This window comes from Condylura cristata, unplaced genomic scaffold (assembly GCF_000260355.1).
Source record: "Condylura cristata isolate star-nosed mole 26May11 unplaced genomic scaffold, ConCri1.0 scaffold00009, whole genome shotgun sequence".
NCBI lineage: Eukaryota > Metazoa > Chordata > Mammalia > Eulipotyphla > Talpidae > Condylura > Condylura cristata.
Genome location: NW_004567110.1, coordinates 54,414,148 through 54,435,123, shown reverse-complemented (window position 1 = coordinate 54,435,123; position 20,976 = coordinate 54,414,148). Strand labels below are relative to the sequence as shown.

General features: G+C 36.1%; 1 protein-coding gene across 2 annotated transcripts in view; it reads right to left on the bottom strand.

Moving 5' to 3' along the window:
- TOX (thymocyte selection-associated high mobility group box) overlaps positions 1-20,976 on the bottom strand; it is a 298,724-nt gene that overhangs the window by 31,543 nt on the left and 246,205 nt on the right. For both annotated transcript variants that reach the window (XM_004679854.1, XM_012723069.1), the window contains 2 exons: positions 15,888-16,169; positions 2,321-2,551 (listed from right to left, as the gene is read on the bottom strand). In XM_004679854.1, the coding sequence (XP_004679911.1) occupies positions 2,321-2,551; positions 15,888-16,169 (513 nt within the window). The remainder of the gene's footprint in view (positions 1-2,320; positions 2,552-15,887; positions 16,170-20,976) is intronic.

Below are 20,976 nucleotides of genomic sequence, written 5' to 3'. Positions count from 1 at the left end.
CTGATGAGCAAGGTACTGTACAGTCCCTAGGGAAGAGGGAAATCACTCCCTAGATGTCTTAGAGATTTTAATCTCAGAAAATGAAGTTTATACTATTGAAGTCTGGAATATACTTTAGGGGTTCTCAGGGTAGAGAGAGAGGTTTATCATGCTTTGCATGTCCTCAAGAGTAGAACAGGGAGGCAATATGGTCACAGCATCCAGCACACGGGGCTGGGGTTGGGGTTCCTGCTCAGTGTGCACTTGGCCATGCTCCCCAGAGTGGAGGGCTGACCTGACATCAGGTCATATATATTTCCACTGTGGTGAGTATCTGATATCAAGCAGAACCATATCTCAGTACTGGCAGTGTGAGAGCAAACTGATCTGTGTTAGGATAGAAACCAGTTCTAAGATCTTGAAACAACTATGTTCAGTTTTGTTTTTTTTTTTAAAGATTTATTTATTTATTTATGCAGAACTGGGGTACAGGCCAGAGGTGCAGGGGTGGTGAGAGGATTCACCAAAGACAGAGTGGGGAGCAGAACAGGTTGACTGATGAAGTACACTGCTGAGGAAAGTAGTGGGTGAGTCAATAGAGGTCTGCTGCGCCATGTGGATCACCTCCAGGGTGAGCTCCAACTCAGGCTTTAGCTTCTTAGTGCTGTGTTTTAAACTGCTGTGCCACCAGGGAGGGCCATCTATGTTCAGTTTTTAATGGAACCACATAATACAATGTCAACTTCCCTCTTAGTAGTGAGATGGGTATTTCAGTTGAGTGCACAGAGACTATTCCAGTTGCATGGTTTCCATCCTTAAAGAAGACTTTGTAAAACAGTGTTCTACATCATAGGTGGTGTTTTTCAAGGTAGCCATTCCCTTGGGTTGGCAATCTTGACATGGCATAGAAAATGTGTGAAGATTTAGATTAGAAAAGATAGATTTGGCTTATAGAAAGAGTGTTTAAGAGAATGTAAGGATGGGGGCAGGTTCTGTTTACTTAATAACTACTTTTATCATTGCAACTATAAATATTTTCACAGCATTTGTTAGAAAAGCACTGTAAGTTGAATGATTAGTTCTCATCCCTGTGATTTTATGTGTAATCCATAAAATTGTATGTGTAATTTTAGACAAGTCACTCAATAGAATAGGGGACTCTGTCTTGCTCTATCCCTAGTGTCTTGTGTCTAGAGAACATGCTTGTAAATGTTCAAGAAATGTTTGTTGAATGAATAAATGAGTGAATTTAACTATCTGCCCCATTTTATGATTCACAAAATCAGGATAAAATATTTATGGATATTGAGCAGAATCAGATAGATCATATAAAACTGTTTTTAAAACTATAAAACTTACTTTATATTACAGATATTTATATAGATTCATAATATTTATGAATATATAGGTTTTTAAGGACATATTTAAGTTTAAGAGTTTCTGTTTCTTATGTAACTTCCTGAACTTGATGATGAGATAATGGTCCTAATCAAAAGTCAATTATGAAAATAGCACATCATTAATGCAATGCATTTTTCTGTAGCAATGTAACTGCATATATATATAATTATTTAAAACATTATACTATTTGTCAAATTTTCCTTGGTAGCAATGGAATTCTAGATGGTGTAGCAATGGCAACCTAAGTGCCTGGTTTAGAAATATGGGAATAATATAGCTTCCTCGTTGAGATGACTTACATTTATGTGGGAAATTCCTGTTCTTTCTCCATCATTCCCATCATCCTTAAGATCCCCTGGGCTACTTTTGCTATGGCTCAGACGCAGTCTCACATGGCCCTGGCCAAGCATGGTCCTCAGTCAGACCATAGTCGCCCGCAAGAGAAGAAAGGCAGCAAGCATCTGGTCCCATTTACACAACCTAGGATACTATGGTATATGTGAAATTGAATAGCATGCCCTGGTGGTCTCTAGGGAATGACTAAAGGTAGGAGCTCTTAAATGTGTGGCTCATTTAGCAGAGAGTTTTGATGACAAAGGGGAAATGGTAAGTGCTGAAGAGAAGTGTGGACAGTTTTCAAAATACTTCTAGAATTTTTTAGTCGTTATGATCACAATGGCAACACTTGGGAATGATGTCATCCTGGCCGGGATCTGTAAAAGTCCTTCCAAAAGTGACTCCAGTATATAAACTTTGAAACAAAGGAGCTTAAAGCACTGTTTACAGAGGTTCAATAATGAAGTTTGAAATTGTGTGAAAGTCTCCTGTTGTCTGGCTCTGAGGGCCTCATTCTCCACCTTTGCCCTAGTGTCTGAAGAATTCACTTTGAAGCCTCAGAAGCATTTTTTTTCCCATGCAGACATTTTCCATCCCTTCTTACCTGTTTTTGCTCTTCTCCTAAACCATCCCACATGGAAGCCACAATTTTAGAGACTTCACCAAAGGTAGCATTTGGATTTTGGCCCTTGATGGCAGCCTGAGTATCACGAAAGAACAATGCGTAGGCAGACACAGGCTTCTGGGGCTCATTGGGATCCTTCTTCTTCTTCTTTTTAGGGGTTTTGGGTTTTTTGCCCATATCAGATGCAGGTCGCTTCTCTCCGCCATTGATCTGAAATAAAAGGGGGAAAAAAAGTAGAGTTTTAAGGAGTCTAAGAACATTTGAGTATGAACATATTGTTAACCTCTGATATAGTGACCTGTCCCCATGACATAAACACAAACATTCCTAAGTGACACTTGCTTCAATTATTGTTGTTTTGCAGCTAAAACCTCCCGTTTGAAGTAGCTTTATATTCATCCTTCTTTCAGCTTAATTTACATAGCCTTACAAAAGTACTGTTGATTGCTTATATAATATTATTAGACTAGTAAATAATATCTCTTAGCTCCTTTAGCTTTTCCCTTTTGTCTTTCAGAAAAGCTGAATGACAGCAGCATTATTTAACTGAGACAGCGATGGCTACCTCTGTAGCAACCTTGCTGTGGAACAATGTAACTTATTTTCTCCTGGGGAGTTTGCCCTTTTCTTTCTATTTATGATTTTTAAATCATGGTGGGTAACATGCTTATTCAATTAGCTGAATGAATTTTGATGTTACAGCAGATCTAGGGAATGTTGCTAGAAAACCTAGCAATAATATGCTCAGGGTTTAGAGAGAGGTACAATTTATACCCTAGATCAGTGCTGTCCAGTAGAACTTTCTGTGATGATGATAAAGTTCTACCATCTGCACTATTTCATATAGCAGCCACTATCCACAAAGGACCAAGAGGACTTGAAGTGCAGCCAGAGGAATAGGGACAAATTGAACTTTTATTTAATTTTAATTACTTTAAACTTAAATCACTACATGTAACTAGCGGATATCACGTTGGAGAGTGCATTTCTTGCAACTGGATTCATATCCAGACATTTCTAGAGCAGCTCTCAAAATGAATCTTGCAGGCCCTCCCTGGTGCACAACAGGTTAAAGCATCGCACTATGAAGCTCTCAGAGACACTGCGGCGCAAGTTCAATCCCTCCTCAGGGAGCTGACCCACATAGCATGGCAGATCTCGTCTGTCTCACCCACTGCTCCCCTCAGCAGTGTATTTCAATACATCTGCCTGTCCTGCTCCCCCCTCTGTCTCTGGTGGATCCTCTCACCCACCATACCTCTGGCCTGTACCCCAGTTCTGTAAGCATAAATAAGTAAATCTTAAAAAAAAAAAAAAAGCCTTGCTTTCTTCCCATTATTCTCAAGGGTGAATGGTTATTTTGAGATAAGTTGGAAAACTTTACACTGAATGCATTTAATGCACCTTTCATATTAATCAATTACATGAGATGTCACTTCATCTACCTCTATAAAATGATTTTGGCTAGACCTTTTTACCTATAGAAATTATGTGAACCTATATGAATATCAAGAAGTTCTGTAGATGAAAGAATAGGAGGGATCTGAGTGGTGGTCTTGTGAAATGGTTGTTCTCATTAAAATTTGTCAGATATCGGCCCTCCCTGGTGGTGCGGCGGGTTAAAGCACAGCACTGAGAATCTGGGGCTGCTTCTGCATGAGTTCGATTCCTGCCTGCCCCAGAGGAGACCACATGGTGTGACAGACCTCTCCTGACCCGCCCACTGCTCCCCTCAGCAGTGTGCTTCGTTGATCTGCCTGTTCTTCTGCCTGTTCTGTTCCCCACTCTGTCTCTGGTGAAGCCTCTCACCGCCCCTGAGCCTCTGGCCTGTGCCCCAGTTCTGTGTGCACAAATAAATAAATCTTTAAAAAAAAAAATTGTCAGATATCAAGCACACTGGACTAAGCTGGTATTGCACAAACTGATCTAATAGTGATCAACTAAACTTAAAGGCAGATATGACTGAGAACAGTGACTCTCCAATATGACTACATGTTTTATTTACCTGAAAAACTTTGAATGGTACCCTTATGCCTAGGCCTTCCTTTGTATTAATTTATTCAGAATACTCAGGGTGAGAATCTGGCTTGCTTCCATCATCCCTTAACCCAACTCTTCCAGCAGACATTTAAATACTTGGAGAGAAAATGAACGAGCAAATTTTCTCTTTGCCCTAAGACTAGAGATGGCCACATAATTCTTTTCTTCACAACCACCTCCTCCAAGTGGTTTTCTGCGCTGCCATAGGCAGCCTAACAATTTCATTGTGTGCGCTTCCCCAACACTTAGCTCTCAATAAGCTCTAGACATAGTTCTAGGTCCAATGAACGCTTGAGTCTTCCCTTTGCTTCTTATTATGAGTATTCTCTCTTCCAAGGGCCTCAAGATATCACATCTTTGGGCCTCACTCATAAGTTATTGTCGTCCCAATCTTTAGAATCATTTTCAGTCTTGGTCTACTTCATCTGGCCATTAAATGGCAGTATTTCTGATATTTTTAACCTATAAACCATCTTTTCTTATGTACTTAGGTCATCTCAGGGTTTCCATTACTATTTCTCCTGAATTTTGGACATACAGAAACAACAGCTATCTGAAACTTGAGTAAAGGCCCTATTATTAACTCTTGAACTCTTGTATATTTCCTGTCATAGCACATATCAAACTTATCATTATATAGCAATTTATGTAGTTAGATCTTCTCCCACCCCAAAACAACAGGATCTCACTGTGAGGCCAGCTCTACATGGGCTTAGTTCACTGTCACTACTTATGACTCCTAACACACAGTAAGCATTCAGTATTTACTATAATATTAATTAAAAACAAGCAATAATGCAATCTGAAAGAGTTAACCAAAACACAAAATATTTACCATGGTTATAGTCATACAAATTATTTGACATTTTAAGAATAATCTCTCTGGGCTATAGGTTGCCTTTTTTTTTTTTTTTTAAAGATTTATTTATTTGTGCATACAGAACTGGGGTACAGGCCAGAGGCTCAGGGGTCGTGAGTGGCTTCACCAGAGACAGAGTGGGGAACAGAACAGGCAGATCTATGAAGTACACTGCTGAGGGGAGCAGCGGGCGGGTCAGAGAGGTCTGCCACGCCATGTGGTCACCTCCAGGACAGGCGGGAATCGAACTCATGCGAAAGTGGCTTTAGCTTCTTAGTGCTGTGCTTTAACCCGCTGAGCCATCAGGGAGGGCCATATAGGTTGAATCTTTATGATTTTCTTGTTTATATTTTTATAATTTCCAAATTTTATAGACAGTATCATTCCTATCCATCAATATTTATCAAAAAGGAAAAATAAGAAAAGTGGTCAACAAAATCCACAGTGAAGAATATTTCAAAGGTGTAATCATCATTTGAGATGTCATAGTTCATCAAAGAATTAGAATATTTAGAAATAGCAAACAAGTGTTGGGAAATGAAAACTTATCCACCTGGAATGTTACCTGCACTCACTTTAAATTTTAATAAAAACCTTAAAATTTAATTAAAATTGATTTAATTTTAAAGTTTAATTGACCTTGAAATTGAAATGATTGCATAAATTATAAGATCTTTTGGGGAAATAATCAAGTATCAATCACAAAGAAAAATCTCCTATGATACAAGTAAATGATCTTTAAAGATTTCCCCAAATCGTTAGCTAGTTCCCCTCTTTAATTGTACTATGATACAGGTTGTAGATTTACTGGGTATGTGATGCCTGCTTCACATAAAGGAATTACCCTCTTTCACTTGACAACATGGTCCTCACTTTTTTGATATCATTGAGAAGCTGTTAACTGCCAGTAAGAAACTCTAAGTATCAGGTGGATCAAAATCACGAATTACCACTTTGAATGCAATGAATAGCAATACCATAGGAAGGCTATGCACTAATCTATTTGGCTTGTTATCTGGAAGCTTTCACTATTTTCCTGGCTTGTTCTGTAGCTTGTCTTTAACCAGCTGCAGTCTTGCTCAATCTCAGAGTTTTGTTTAGAATAAGCAAACATGTCAACATTTTCAAGACTCCAGGGATAGCGTTTCTGTACTATGAAACATCACTCTGGGATTTCACTTTATATCTGATTGAGATCCTGAGAGGTACTAAGCTGTGATCCTGGAGAGTTTCCTTTCCCAGGCCAGATCAGTTGGTCTCCTAACATTACAGCAGTTTTGGATTCACCATGTCTTCAAGTAACCGCATCTGGAAATGCTTTCCTTTCCACAGTAACCTGTGTGTGTGAATTTTCTGTCATGCAAGAAAACAGGCACCTGAAAAGACCAATCTAAAGGACACATGTAAAATATTCATATATGAAAGGGTGTGGTCCTGTACCTTGGAATCAAATACAGTATTGTAAGGCAACACTATGTCCATAAAAAGAGTAAAATAAAAAAGAAGACACTGAACTGTATACTTTAAAATGGTAAGTTTTGTTATGTGAATTCTCTCAAAAAAAAAAAAAATCAGGGACTGTAGATAATAGTGCCTGACTTTAAAATATAACTATCCAAATGTCTTTATATTATTTATTTACTTCTAAGATAAATTAAAAAAATATCTACTACCTTCCTTCAGTAATTAAACTAGGTCACCAAATTACATTTTTGGATCATAATAATCTGAACATAGGCCTGCCATCATTGAACTGAGTTATGATTTAAGGTAATGCTGTAACTTTTACCACAAACTGATTGAGAGAAGAATGTCCCCCCAAACTATGTGTGAAATATTCCTATTGTTTAAAAATTAGTTTATTTTGAAGAAAACTGTTACTTATGACTCCTGGTATAAAGACTACTAGGTATGCACCATATGTTTGCTTTGAGGTTAAAATATAATGGGATGAAAATACTCTGTTGTGGTTGGAGGTACCTATCCAGGGACTCAGGCGATGAAGGAAGTATAAGGCTATCCTACACACACACACACACACACACACACACACACACACCCTGGCATCACCGCCTCCATGGATTCTTATTGTTTATTTTGCTTTTTCTTGTGGTTTGGAGCATACAAAAATAAACTGCTATTTTATATAAGGTGTAGTGAGCTGGGAATTTGTAAGGCCTATTTTCTGGAGGTACTTTCATCATATATTTGAAAAATAGATGGTCATTGCTCCTATGCAAAACATTGAAGAAAATAATGTTGTTGTAATTTGGATCCACTTACATGCCAGTAAAGGATTACATTTTGAAAGATACCTGGATGTTCAGACCACAGCCTATTTAGAAAGAGCACATTGATGAGGAATATGATTGTGGTAGAAAAATTAGAAAAATGGATTTGTAATATGTTCCTGAATCATAATTTTGAGTATTGTCTGGATCCTGAACACTTACTTAGATGAAAACTTAAAATTTTACATCCTAATTTTCTCTTTTAAAGATTTATTTATGCATGCATGCAGAATAGGCCAGAGGGGCAGGGGCAGTGAGAGGCTTCACCAGAGACAGAGTGGGGAGCAGAACAGGCAGATCTACTGAAATACACTGCTAAGGGAAGCAGCAGGCAGGTCAGGAGAGGTCTGCTGTACCATGTGGGTCACCGCTGGGGCTGGGGATACAACTCACACTGAAGTAGCTGTGGCTAGCTTACAGTGCTGCATCCTAACCGGTCATGCCACCAGGGAGGGCCTAACCTAATTTTCTAAGAGGTCCTGATTTCTAAAATCTAAATCAGCACCATCTCATAGAACTTTCTGGAATGATGGAAATGTTAAATGAGCTGTCACAAAATGTAGCCACTAGTCATGTGTGGCTATTGAGCACATTTTACTGTCAGGACTGAAAAACTGAAGTTTTTCTTTTTTTTTCATATTTTATTTTAATTAGTTAAATTCAAAAGTAAACTATCATTCACGAGCAGTGGCTACTGTACAGGAGAGCACAACACTGTGCACTGAGCATTTTTCCAGATTATAGTATTGAAAAATACCTAGGGTTGTGAAACTGAAGAATAACTTGAATTCCAACATCATCACACTTAGACTAGAGAAGACATGTAATGCAAAAATATAAACTCCCCATTAGAACATGCACTGAAAGTAGGGCCATCTTCATGCAAACTTCTGATCTTACATGCATTTCTATTCCTTTTTCCAAAGCACTGCACAGCGGCTGAGGATTACAAGGCACAGAAAATCTGAAATATTTAAGTGTTCTGTGAAAATTGTAGAAATAAGAACTTGGCCAGTTTAAGCTGCGCTCTCATCATCACAGACTTATTTCACACTCAATCAAAGCACTGATGAACAAATAAATAAGTAAATACAAATACCTAATTAAATAGTGCTCTCACATAAGCTTTACACAGATTCATATGCTTCATGTAACTTACTCGTGGACATAGGTTTATTTCTAAAATCCCTAGAGTTGTCCTAAGACTATTAATTCACTTCTTGTCATGTCTTATTGCTTAATTAGAATGATGTATTTAACTTATTTGCTACAAGAAAACAATAATCTTTTACTTTAGCAAGGCATATGTTAATGGTTGCTTAGATAATACTTCTTAAAGAATACAGAGTACAGGAGTTAAGACTATCAAGGAAAGAGAATCACTGATATTGAAATGTCCCTGGAGAAGTTAGAAATGTCTATAAGCATATTTAAAATAAACTGCTGCGGTCCCAAAGCCTTTAATGGAACTGGGAGAGCTGTTTAATGCACACTATCTTGCAGTAATCGCTGTAGTTTAAAATAGATTTTAATCAAGCACCATCTGCATAATAGGCTGAACAAACAACACAGACCTCCACTTATAACTCTTATCATATAAAGTAAATATTATAAAATCTTCACCATAGAAACAGAGCATACCACAGCACTTTTGTGATGTAAGTGAAAATTTTGCTACTTAAATTCATTGTCTCCTTTCTTTCTGAACTACGCTATCTCTACCCTTATAGGAACATATTCAAATAAGCATGGAAAGTAAGTCATTCAGTTTCTGTGAAATCCGTGAGGCTCTAGTGCTTCTTGCATTTTAAAATATGATGTATTATTATCATTAATAATAACTGTACACTCAATAACTCAAAACATCAATTACAGAAAAATGTGTATGGAATGCTATACTTTTGAAATGATTCACAAGTGTGGAACATTGTCTCTCTATCATAGTTTGTAAAACAAACAAGGCCCATGATTCTGCCAAACACAGATGACTATTGTTTTAGGATGAGTCTACAAAAGTGCTCAAAGGCCTTATACAAATAAGAAATTTGGGCTTTTGTCCAGAAAAATCACTTTAAAAGTGAAGGAAAGATTAGTTGAAATTATATACACTTAAGATATTTACCAATATTGTTGTATTCACTTAGTATTTTTTAAATTTGTCTGACTAAAGCAATGTGTTTACTTCTCACTCATTTATTTAAGAATTTCTTTTGCCTTAAAAGAATACACGTTAGGGCTCAAGATTGTTTAGGAGTCAGACACATTATAGCATATAATGCATGGAACAGTTGCATAATAAATATAGTCAATGTGAAAATAACTCACTTTCAAGATCCATTTTTGTCTGATTGTTAGATAAAGTGACTTATTTCACTTCATGTTTACAGAAACCTGTCTGATATCAGATTTACTTTATTTCAGGTGTCTTCTTGCCTCCACAGGAGTGGTAAGGACAAAATACTTTTCTAAAGACTTAATCTAATTGCTGCTCTAGTGACATCCTTTTTGCTTTGAGAAAAGAAAAATCAGCCTTCCATTTTATGAAAAAGCATATGCATTGACAGAATAGTAAAGCAGAAAAAAACAAAAGCCTTCTGAAAGTAAGTGAAAATAACTAAAGGCCAGAAACCAAAGAAGTAAGCAAGTACTGAAATTAGTTCTCCTCTTAAAGATAGGTTTTGAATCTGCTCAACTTGAGTGAAGAACACAGTAGACAAAAAGGTAAAGCCCATGACCGGCTAGAAGGGGGATGTTTATTAGGTTTCCTATTAAAATAAGGATGGAAAACAATTAGATTCTCAGCATAAGCATGGAAGAAAATGATCTCTCTTATGCTCTTATGAATGGATTCCCCTCTTATGAATGGAGAGGGGCAAGTATTGTGATATTTCACCCCTCAAAGCCAACATTTGTATAAATTTAAACCCTGAAAGCATGCTACTTGAGTGATCTTTACAACTGCACATCAAGAGAGGTTCTAGGTCTTATGTTATAAGATGTCTGCCAGAATCAAATATCAATCATCTATAGAGGAATCTATTTTTAAACCACGCCTCACAAAAATCTGATGAAGTTCTAATGAATAACAGCTCTTATCCCTGAATCAGCAAAGCACAATTCCATATGGCATTAATACCAAAAACCAGTAGCAACAAGAGACAACAGAATCATAACACTCAAAGACTTCATGTATGAGAATATGCAATGTTTATGGGATAAATGAGGTTAAATATAAGTACAAACAACAAGCAACTAAAACTAAACCCCAAAATATTTGAGGGGAAGATAAAACTAGAAATATTTGAAAAATTTTAACCTCTATAAACTAGTTTTAATTTCAGGTTAAAGCTAGCTAAAAAGAGAATTATGAACTCAGAAATTGATATTAGTAAATTAAACAGACTGCAATACAGAGGAACAAGGGAATAGAACATGTGGAGAAGTGTTCTGGAGTATAAGATAAAAAAGTCTAGAATTCAATCAGAGTTACAGAATGAGAAGGGAGCAACTTTTGTAGAAGATACATCTACAAAACTGTAATGACTGAACACTTCTCATAACTGATAAAAGACAGAAATAATTAAATTCAGGAAGAAAAAAATACCTCAATATGTAGATTGAGCTAACATTGATTTCCTATACTGTGTATGATTCAGAGATATAAGATCACATCTCCTCAGATGTATGTTACCACATCACAGTCACCTCTAAGGCACCACCTCTTTAAAGAAATCCGTACAAATAACAATGAAGCTGTTTGACACCAAAGGCAAGAAAAGATCTTAACATTAACCTGAGAATAAAGGCAGATTACTTTCAAAGGTAAGGAGTGAGGTGGTAGAACTCTTAAAATCAATAATGAAAGTCAAGATTCAGTGGAATTATATAATATCTCAAAAATGATAAGAGACAATAATTAGCAATCTAAAAATGTACACCTAGTGAAAATACTTTGAAAGGCAAGCTTTTTCCCAACAGTCTCATGAAAAAAAAAATTAATGGTAGAGTGGAAATGATGTCAGAAAAAAGAAATATTAAATATGTGCATACATATAAAAGGAAAATGACAGCATTGATAATAAAATATACCATTTTGTGGGGTTTATTAAGTTATATAATTTAATTAGTTTATAATTAAAATGAATAACAGTAATTTCTGTTCCAATGTAATTTGGAAGGAGAATATTTGGAGTTAAAATAATCTAAACATGGGTGGGAAAACTGAATAATGTTACACTTTTATGCATTTGTGTGTGAAAGGTAGTTTCTAATAGAAGAGAAAGTATAAAATTTCCAATCTAAAAATGAAAATTAGGAGATGACGAAAACAGAATAATATTAAAGAAGGTATGAAAGAGAAAAATATAAAACGTGAAATGGGCACAGAAACAACATACTTTAATGGAGAAATAAAACCCAAATATTTTAGTACCTATGTTAATGTAAATGATGTTAATTTCACTTAAGCATAAAATAGTATCTGACTCTATGTCATTTACAGGAGACATATAAAACACGATTACTTTAAGCAGAAATACTGAAAGTAATATGGAAAAAGACATACTGTGGCTGTTAGCCCATAATTTCCTTAAAGGGAAAACTGTGCTAAAAATACACTTAAAATGCTAGATACTTAAAGTATCTGTTGTATTACTAGTATTGGATTAGAGACTTAGAACCACAAGCTGTCTAAGTTTATATTTCTTTGATGTTTTACTGTATGTCTAGTTTATGACTTTAGGCTGTCAACACAGCTTCATAGCAATCAGAACCATGGGTGGCATTTATAAGGTGATAATTTATCTTACAGATGTATTTACAATATTTTTCTCTGTCAAAACAAATTTAATTCATTTAATTGTTCAATTAGATAAACTAGAATTAATATGTAATTGCTTAAGAGATTACAAAGTGTTAAGAGGGAAGCATTAAAAGCTTTCTTTTTTTGGAGTGAGAATGAATATTCTTTTTTTAGTTCTCTTGTTAGAAATGATTTAAATTATCTTTTTTGACTTAACATGATTTCACATTTAACTGGAGCGATTACAGTACAACATTCCACATAAATCCAGGTCATGTAGAAAGGCAAAATTCCAGTTTAATCTTTAACTGTGCTGAAGAACGACTGAGCCTTGTCATCAGAAGCATTTTTTTATACATTTAATACATTTTTATACATTTAATAAATGTAAGTTGGGTACATGGATAGAAGGATTTTTGAATCAGGGAGATGGTGAAGAAGAATGTGCAAAGTAGAAGTAGAAAAGTAGATATTTTTTGAGTTTGAAAATACATGTAAACTAAACATGAACTAGTGCATATTTGTAGAGACAAAGAACTCTTTTAATAAAGACATTCTTGAGAAATCCATCCCTAAGCCTTAATACATGTTAATTATACACACTATATTCTATTGCCTGAATACTATATGGTCTATATGCTATATAGTCTAGAAATATACTATATTGTCTATATACTATACATGATAGAATTTAAGTTCTACTGTAGAATGCTTACAGAATCACTGATAATGAGCTATATATTATTTTGCTAAGCAAGTGGGTTGGCTACTCACTGGTAAAGCTTCACACCAGCTTCAAAGCTCATAACATACAGATCCATGCTTCAGCAAATTTATAAGATATGCACCTTATGGTCAATAGGAAATGACAGAATTTGAGACTAGAATGACAGAATTTGAGAGCCTATGCATTTCTGGTTTCTATCCAGTCTTTTACTCATACAGGTTGAAGATTATGGAAAATGCTATTGTAAGTAAGAATAATACTGCATAAAATCTACTGTCAGTAGAGCCTCCTAATTTTGTATTAATTTCCTGAAATGTCAGCAATGAATACTGATAAAGATATAATCCAGATACTCAAATTGATCTTTACTAAGAGCAGAACGTTAATTTTTTTCCCTCTCAATATAGTACATATCATCTATGTTTAGGAAATTAATTTGAATTATCCATGCATAATCTAATATCAAAATCATTGACCACAAATGAATTTTTGGTGCTCACATTTAGGTTCAGCTACTTGTTGGCTGTTAGAAACCATTAGAATAATCCATATTTGTTAAGGAAATTATTTTCTTCTCTAAATGATCAGCTAAAGGTCAGGCTTTCACCAGTTCAATAAATTATTTATGTACTATCAATCAGTCCTTTCTGCCTTTTTGCCTTACATCATGTGGGGCTGGCTCACAAAGTACACCAGGGTGGGGGGTATCAGCATGGGTATGATGCTTATTTGTGCAGATGTTCTAATATGTGCTTGGATTTTTTTTTTAAGATTTATTTATTTATGTATACAGACCTGGGGTACAGGCTAGAGGCACAGGTGTGGTGAGAGGATTCACCACAGTCAGAGTGGGGAGCAGAACAGGCAGACTGACAGAGTGCACGGCTGAGGGGAGCAGCCCACCTACATGCTGAGCCATGTAGGTCACTTCTGGGGCAGGGACTGAACTTGCACTGAAGTGGCCATGGCCAGCTTTTCAGTGCTGCACTTTAACCAGTTGCACCACCAGGGAGGGACTGAACTTGTTTTAATCAGGGTGGTAGGACAGCAGGCATCAAAACAACTGTCAAGAAAGAGTAAATTTATACTCAAGAACCCCAGGAACTGTGAGGCAGCATGCCTACAGGGGCCACATGGGGAAGAACTAGGGTGGGTGAGGATGTAGAGAAATGGGAGAAATAGAGCATAGCTCAGAGTCATTGTTGGGGTTTTCTTGGGAGGGGCAGGTATGCTGAATAAGTTTAGGGCTGGGAATTTCAAACAATTTCAGGTGAATCTGGCCTGCAGTGATGTATCTAATTTATGGTATCTAGTCCTAGGGTGATTTAAAGAAGAGGAATATTGACTTAGTTGTACAAAAAGTTTGATCATGGAGATAGTTGAGGGTGTGGGTTGATTTGTTATTAAAGGTGTACTCATGGGGGTGTCATTTGGTAACCCTAAGAATTAGCTATTTCTGGTATGGGTAATCTTTCCAGGTTAAGACCTCAGATGACAAAACATCAGGAATACTAAAAATAATAAAATATAATCAATAGAGGAGATCTGCCTTTAAATATGTGTATAGGTCAGAATTTATCTGAATCTTAAAATAGTTAGTATAGCTATTGGAAAATGAATCAGTAACATCGGAAGTCCATCATATTTCTTTGGTAATATGTTTACCAAAACCAAAAATGAATAGAAAACAAGATGAATGACACAAGTGAGTATTAATGAGCAGTAGCTTTTTAAAAAGAGAGGATGAGGGCCCTCCCTGGTAATGCAGCAGGTTAGGATGCAGCACTTTAAGCTAGCCACAGCTAGCTAGTGCAAGTTCTACTCCCAGCCCTGGAGATGACCCACATGGCGCAGCAGACTCCTCCTGTCTCGTCCACTGCTCCCCTCAGCAGTGTACTTCATCAATCTGCCTGTTCTGCTCCCCACTCTGTCTCTGGTGAATTCTCTCACTGCACCTACACCCCAGTTCTGTATGCATAAATAAATAAATCTTAAAAAAAGAGAGAGAGAGAGAGGAAGAATATAAAGTACTTATATAACTGAGTATTTTCCACAATAACTGGGTACAGGAGTTTTCTCAGATTTGGAAGCTGCTTTACTGATAACCAAGGCAATCACAAAGAATATTTTGGTGTTCTTGATGGAGTGTACCCTTGGTTTTAGTACCATCATTTTAAAAAGTTGTCTGAAATACGTTAAAGAGCTTAAGCCTTCTGTAGTTAGTGTTGTAACCTTAGGACATTTAAGGCTCTGGTATCCTTACAAGGGACACAGACAGTGATATTGACCTGGGGTTAACAAAAGGAAATTAATGAAACACCTAGGTTTCTGGTAATCTATACTTTCTCATCCTCAATATGAAAAGGTTAGGTCAAATTATCTCAAAGATTTCATACAACCATCATACACACAGACACATAGTCATCATTATGTTCCTTGGGATGATGCCTACTTAAAATAAAATGGTTAAACTGAAATATATACATTTGAACAGGTTGTGAATTAAGTTGACTTGGATATTGTGTCCTAAATAACTCACTGTATTTGACACATTATCCAGACCCTCTATTTTATAGGTGTAACCTACCTTTATGCATAACAGATCTTTGTTACAGGATTTATTAGGAACTAATTGTGTCAGTGGACCAGCAGGTGACTAAATTAATTCAGCTGCGACCTCATGCTCCTTTTAAAAATTATGTCCCCACCAATGGTTCTCATTTGGATGGTACACACTTGCACTCTCCGTAGGTCAAGGAAAGTATGCAAAGTACCTTTTTTAAAGCAATAAGGATTTCCCGTAGGTCCTAAAAAGAATATGTTCTTACCTTCGAGGTATCATCGCCTTCATCTTCATGCACTGAACTAGACGGTGAAGGAGTTGCTGACTTGCTTCCAGGTGGAGATGGAGAGTTGTGCGGAACGTTGCTTCCTCCCATATTCAGCCCAAGCTGAGCACTTAGCTGTGACTGGTTGATTGTGGTCAGCTGGCCGTGCGGCATCATTCCTGGCTGCTGCCTGATGTCGGGGGGCTGGCCCCTGGGTCTCATGGCTGCCATCTGAGGGTGGGAGCTATATTGAGCTCCTTCTGGGCTTCGTATATCTTGCATCTAAAACAAAATATGGAAAGGAGCGATTTTTAACAAACATTTCTGGAATTAAAAAAAAATACTTTAAAAAAAAATAGACTGTAGGTTGTCCTGTTGAACAGCAGACATTTTAAAACTTTCACATTGTCCAGAGTATAAAAGTCTTAAATGTATGTATTATCTAAAGGTGCTGTTATCAAAAGAATAAAATTTGAGCATTCACTCAAGTCACATTTCATTATTCAAGACCTGATCTTTTATATTTAGTTTTCTGTACTAATGAAATGCAAATATGTATCATTAAAATGCTTAATATGGTGTAAGTTTAAAAATATTGATGCTTACTAAAGCATCGAAATCATATAATTATTAGTGATTACAGCAGTCACCGTAACTTATGAAACCCCATTTATTTTATTCTGATCATTTAACGGTTTTGGGAATTAAAGTACTATGACTCTGAGTTTAATTCTATATGGGTTAGTATTGGTGAAAATAATCTAGTAGTTTCTGTACTCAGAACACTTACAGGCTGGCTAACCAATTGATTAATTGACAATTGAAATGATTTGATGGCACAATCAGATTTGAAAGTAAAGCTCTAAAGTTGCAAGGTCACCATATTAATCCATTATGCGAACTGGGTCACTGCTTTTTAGCCTTAATGAGACTTACTCTTGTAATTCAAGCAATGAATTTTGTCTCTGCAAGGATTAGAATTAAAAGCATTGGAGGATGACGCTCTGAACGTATCTAGAGGTCAAATGTGTTGTATAAGAGGAGTATGGTAGATTTCATTTAACATTTTTGTGTCATTTTCAAACTTAAAACAGTGGAGATTATTTTGTGGTGTTATAGAAACAACTCAGTGTTTTATTCTGAGGGACTTGGGGAATTTGTGCAAGTAGAGAATTTATAAATCATGAGAGAAAAAAAGAAGAAAAAGGACATAAGGGAAGGGCTATATGGTTAAAATTACATTTTGAAACTGAAAAATAAAATTAATAATGTTACCTTTCTCTGTTTCACTTAAAAAAATCCCACATGATTTCAGAATGTCTACTGATTATCTACCTGTAAATGTTATTATGAAATGGAAATACTTTAAAGGTCATTAGAAATCTAGCCATAGGAATTTTTACAATTGTAATAATGAAATCACTTTCTACCAATGTTCTTTAATCACCTGACCAATCTAGTCAGAGCCACTTGAAACTGAAACTGTGGCTGAAGAGGTATCTGTGTTCTCTATTAGGGTTCCTGTCTCTACCATGATACCTCTTATTAGTCAATATCACTTTCCCAGTAATAGCGCTTTTCCATTTTCTTGTTACTGTTTCCTCCTCCACTCAGTGCTGGCTCTTTTTGATGAAGACTTAGACTGGTTACATGATTTTGTACTTGGGGTTCTCCTAGTCTTAACCAACATATTCCCCATAATTTAAACTGTATTGTTTTATTTCTTCAAAGGTAGCTTGTAGTTCTCTGTTTTATGAAATTCCTCATTAAGGCAGTTATTACTATTCAATGACAGAAGATAAAACTTAGGGGCAGGCCCTGGAAGAACTTGATAAATATATTTTGAGTAAATATATAAATATATTTAAATGACTGAGTAAAGCCCAGCTAAGTTAAATGTCTTCCCCAAATCAGAGGTGTAGTAAATCTCAGTTCTTCCTGCTATATTCAACACCTGACTCAACATTTTGCATATCTCATAAGAGTTACAGTTAAAGTGAATGAAACCCAACTTGTCAAATGCTGTCTAACCAAATAAATTACTATTGCTATCTAGTCCATTCATGTGGCTTACACCCACTTTATTAAAATAGTTTTTTTTTTCCCATCTTAGGTGTTCAGATAACATCTGTAATCTGATTTTCCTTGTGAAATAATACAAGCTTTCAAGGAGATCCTTAATGCTGTGCTGCCATTATAGGATATCATAAAAACCAGGATCAATTTTGAAAAATACACAGAAGGAGTATATTCTCATTTTAGTCCTACTCTCTAATGTCCTTAACGTGCTTTTTTTTAGACCTTGAGCATATAGAGCAGTTCTCTCATTGTGAAAAACAGTTAATAGACATCCGTAATGGCCACTGTCCTACACAAGGAAAACCCCTCTTCTAACCTTGCATCTATCCATGTGTCAAAACAGGTGTTTGTTAAAAACTCATATTCATAGCCTTGAAAATAAAAATATTTATTAGCGAAGTCATACTTTAAGTTATCTTTCTAAATGTATTTCTCCTTCACTTAGATTCCAAGTTACAAACTGTTTGTAGCCTATTGTTTTAACTCCACTTCTCACTCTTACACAAATATTGTGTTGTTAACATGATTTTGCAGGGAATGGTCTTTTTAAATTTTTATTTATTTATTCATACAGAACTGGGGTATAGGCCAGAGGAGCAGGGAGCAGAACAGGCAGATAGACCAAGTACACTGCTGAGGGGAGCAGCACGAGAGACAGGAGAGGTCTGCCACGCCATCTGGGTCACCTCCGGGGCAGGGGTAGAACTCATGCTGAAGTGGCTTTAGCTTCTTAGTGCTGTGCTTTAACCCGCTGCACCACCATGGAGGGCCAGGGAGTGATTTTTAAATGGACTCATAGGATTTCCAGATATACAACTACAAACAAGGGTTTTAAAAAACTTTAAGAAATCTTATTTAACATCACCTATCTTTTCCATCATTTTGTTATCTTTCTGATTGCTTTCTAATGCTATGCTGGTGTTGTGGGTAGATTTCTGAATATTAAAATTTGCATTCTCACCTTGACATTATCAGTATTAAGAGGTTGGCATGGCTAAAGAGAGGTAAAGAATCAATTTGGGTAGGGCAATGAAGGACTAAACAACAGACTCTTCAACAGACTCATCTCTAGTTGGGTGGTAAGCCAGGTAATTGAATTAAAGAACAATTTTCCTGTGGAGGGTGACATGTGAAAATTAGAGAGCTGCTCATCTCTTTAGTTCTCAGCTTCACCTAAACATAGTCAGATCTTAACACCCATGATGACATTTCTGAGTTAGAAGAAATATTTCCTTTACTCTAGCTTTCATAGAAGTATAATATGGGTAAATTTTTAAACTGGTTGGAGTCTCACTACTGAAAAGTAATACTGAATAATGACAGCAGAGTAAGTAGCTTATAAAAGTGAGCAAGTATATAGATTGCTGGTTTCCTTCTAGGAAGATACTGACTGACTACAGGTCCTAAGGTGAAATATTGCGAAGTATTGTTTATTGTTCACCTTGTAATTTATTGTGGATAATTAGTTTAATTCATGCTTAATAACAACCGCTATTCAATCTGATTCTTCTTGACTTCATTATTGATTTCTCTTCTTCCCAAAATTCTCATCCATTAAACACTGCTAAACATTGCTTCTGAGTGACATTTTGCCCATCTGACTAGGATTCATCATGGGTTTGTTAATGGAATGATCCAAATTAAAATGCCCAGTTCTTTTTCTAATATAGAAATGAAATGAAATTTGCTTATTTTTATGTATTTGTTTTCTTTCTATAATTCCATGATGCCACTGTCATCTCAAATTCACTAAAATTGTTTTAAAGTCAAATTTAAAAATCAGTCTGTCTTTTATCCATGTAGAGTTGATTTATCAGTGCAGCCACTATAGAAAGCTGTATGGAAGTTCCTTAAAACATGAATAATGAACCTCCCATATGATCGAGTGATTCCACTCCTGGGAATCTACCCAAAGGATTCCTAGGAATTTGAAACACTAATACAAAATGAAACTCTTACCCTATGATTACCACAGCAGGGTTTATAACATTCAAGATATGGAAGCAAGACAAATGTCCCAAAACAGATGAGATCAAGAAATTGTGGTATATATGTAGGATGGAGTACTACTCAGCTATCAAAAAGATAAACTCATGCCATTTGCAGCAACATGGAGAGAACTGGAAGGGTTTATTCTAAACAAAATAAGTCAGAGGGCAAAAAAATAAATTTCACTTACATGTAGAATACAAAGAAATCAGACAAAGAGTTGGGAAAGACAAAACTTGCAAGCTGACCATAGATTTGAGACAGACGGCAGATGGGGGAGAAAAAGGGGTCAAAATAGGAGAGGCAAGAACACAAAGGACTGTGGTAATAGATCATGGATGCTATGGTGGTGGGAAAACTATGGGGACTACACCCAATCAAATACTGTACAAAAATTAACAACAGTTTGCCTATCAAGTTCAAGATTCTTCTATTTTGAACTGGCAAAGCATTCTGTCTGCATATCTTTATGGGATACCAATTTTACATTTCCTAGTTTCATATATATGTAGCTGCTAAGCAGTAATCTTGACTAGTTCATTACTAATGCATTTTTCAGTACTTTTTGAGGTCTCTTTCTGTTAAAAGGCATTCAAAAAATATTTGCTGAGTCAATATATAAATTATGAAATGAAAATTTCGTTTCTATAAGTGTAAGTTAATTTTAACTGGTTTGATGACTTTTATTTTTGTATGAGTTGTAACTAGCATTAGTCAGATGAAAAGACGATTTGAATAATATCTGTTTCCCTTGTGGGAGAAACCTCAAACTGTACCCTCTGACACTCATTAGTCATTAAGGTCATAGAATTTTTGTCCTGAGAAGCAGTTCTCTAGTGTTTGGCTGTCTGTTCAAGAAGCTAGCTAACAGGGAGCAAGCAATTCCTTTCCTTCTTTACAGCTCTCTTTAATCACTGGACCGTGTTTCCATGACTTAGTTGTAAGTGAAAATATGGTGTGGTACTACTGAAAATCTCCTTAAATGGAAGGACTCACCTTCCTTTGCTCTTTTTTTTTTTTT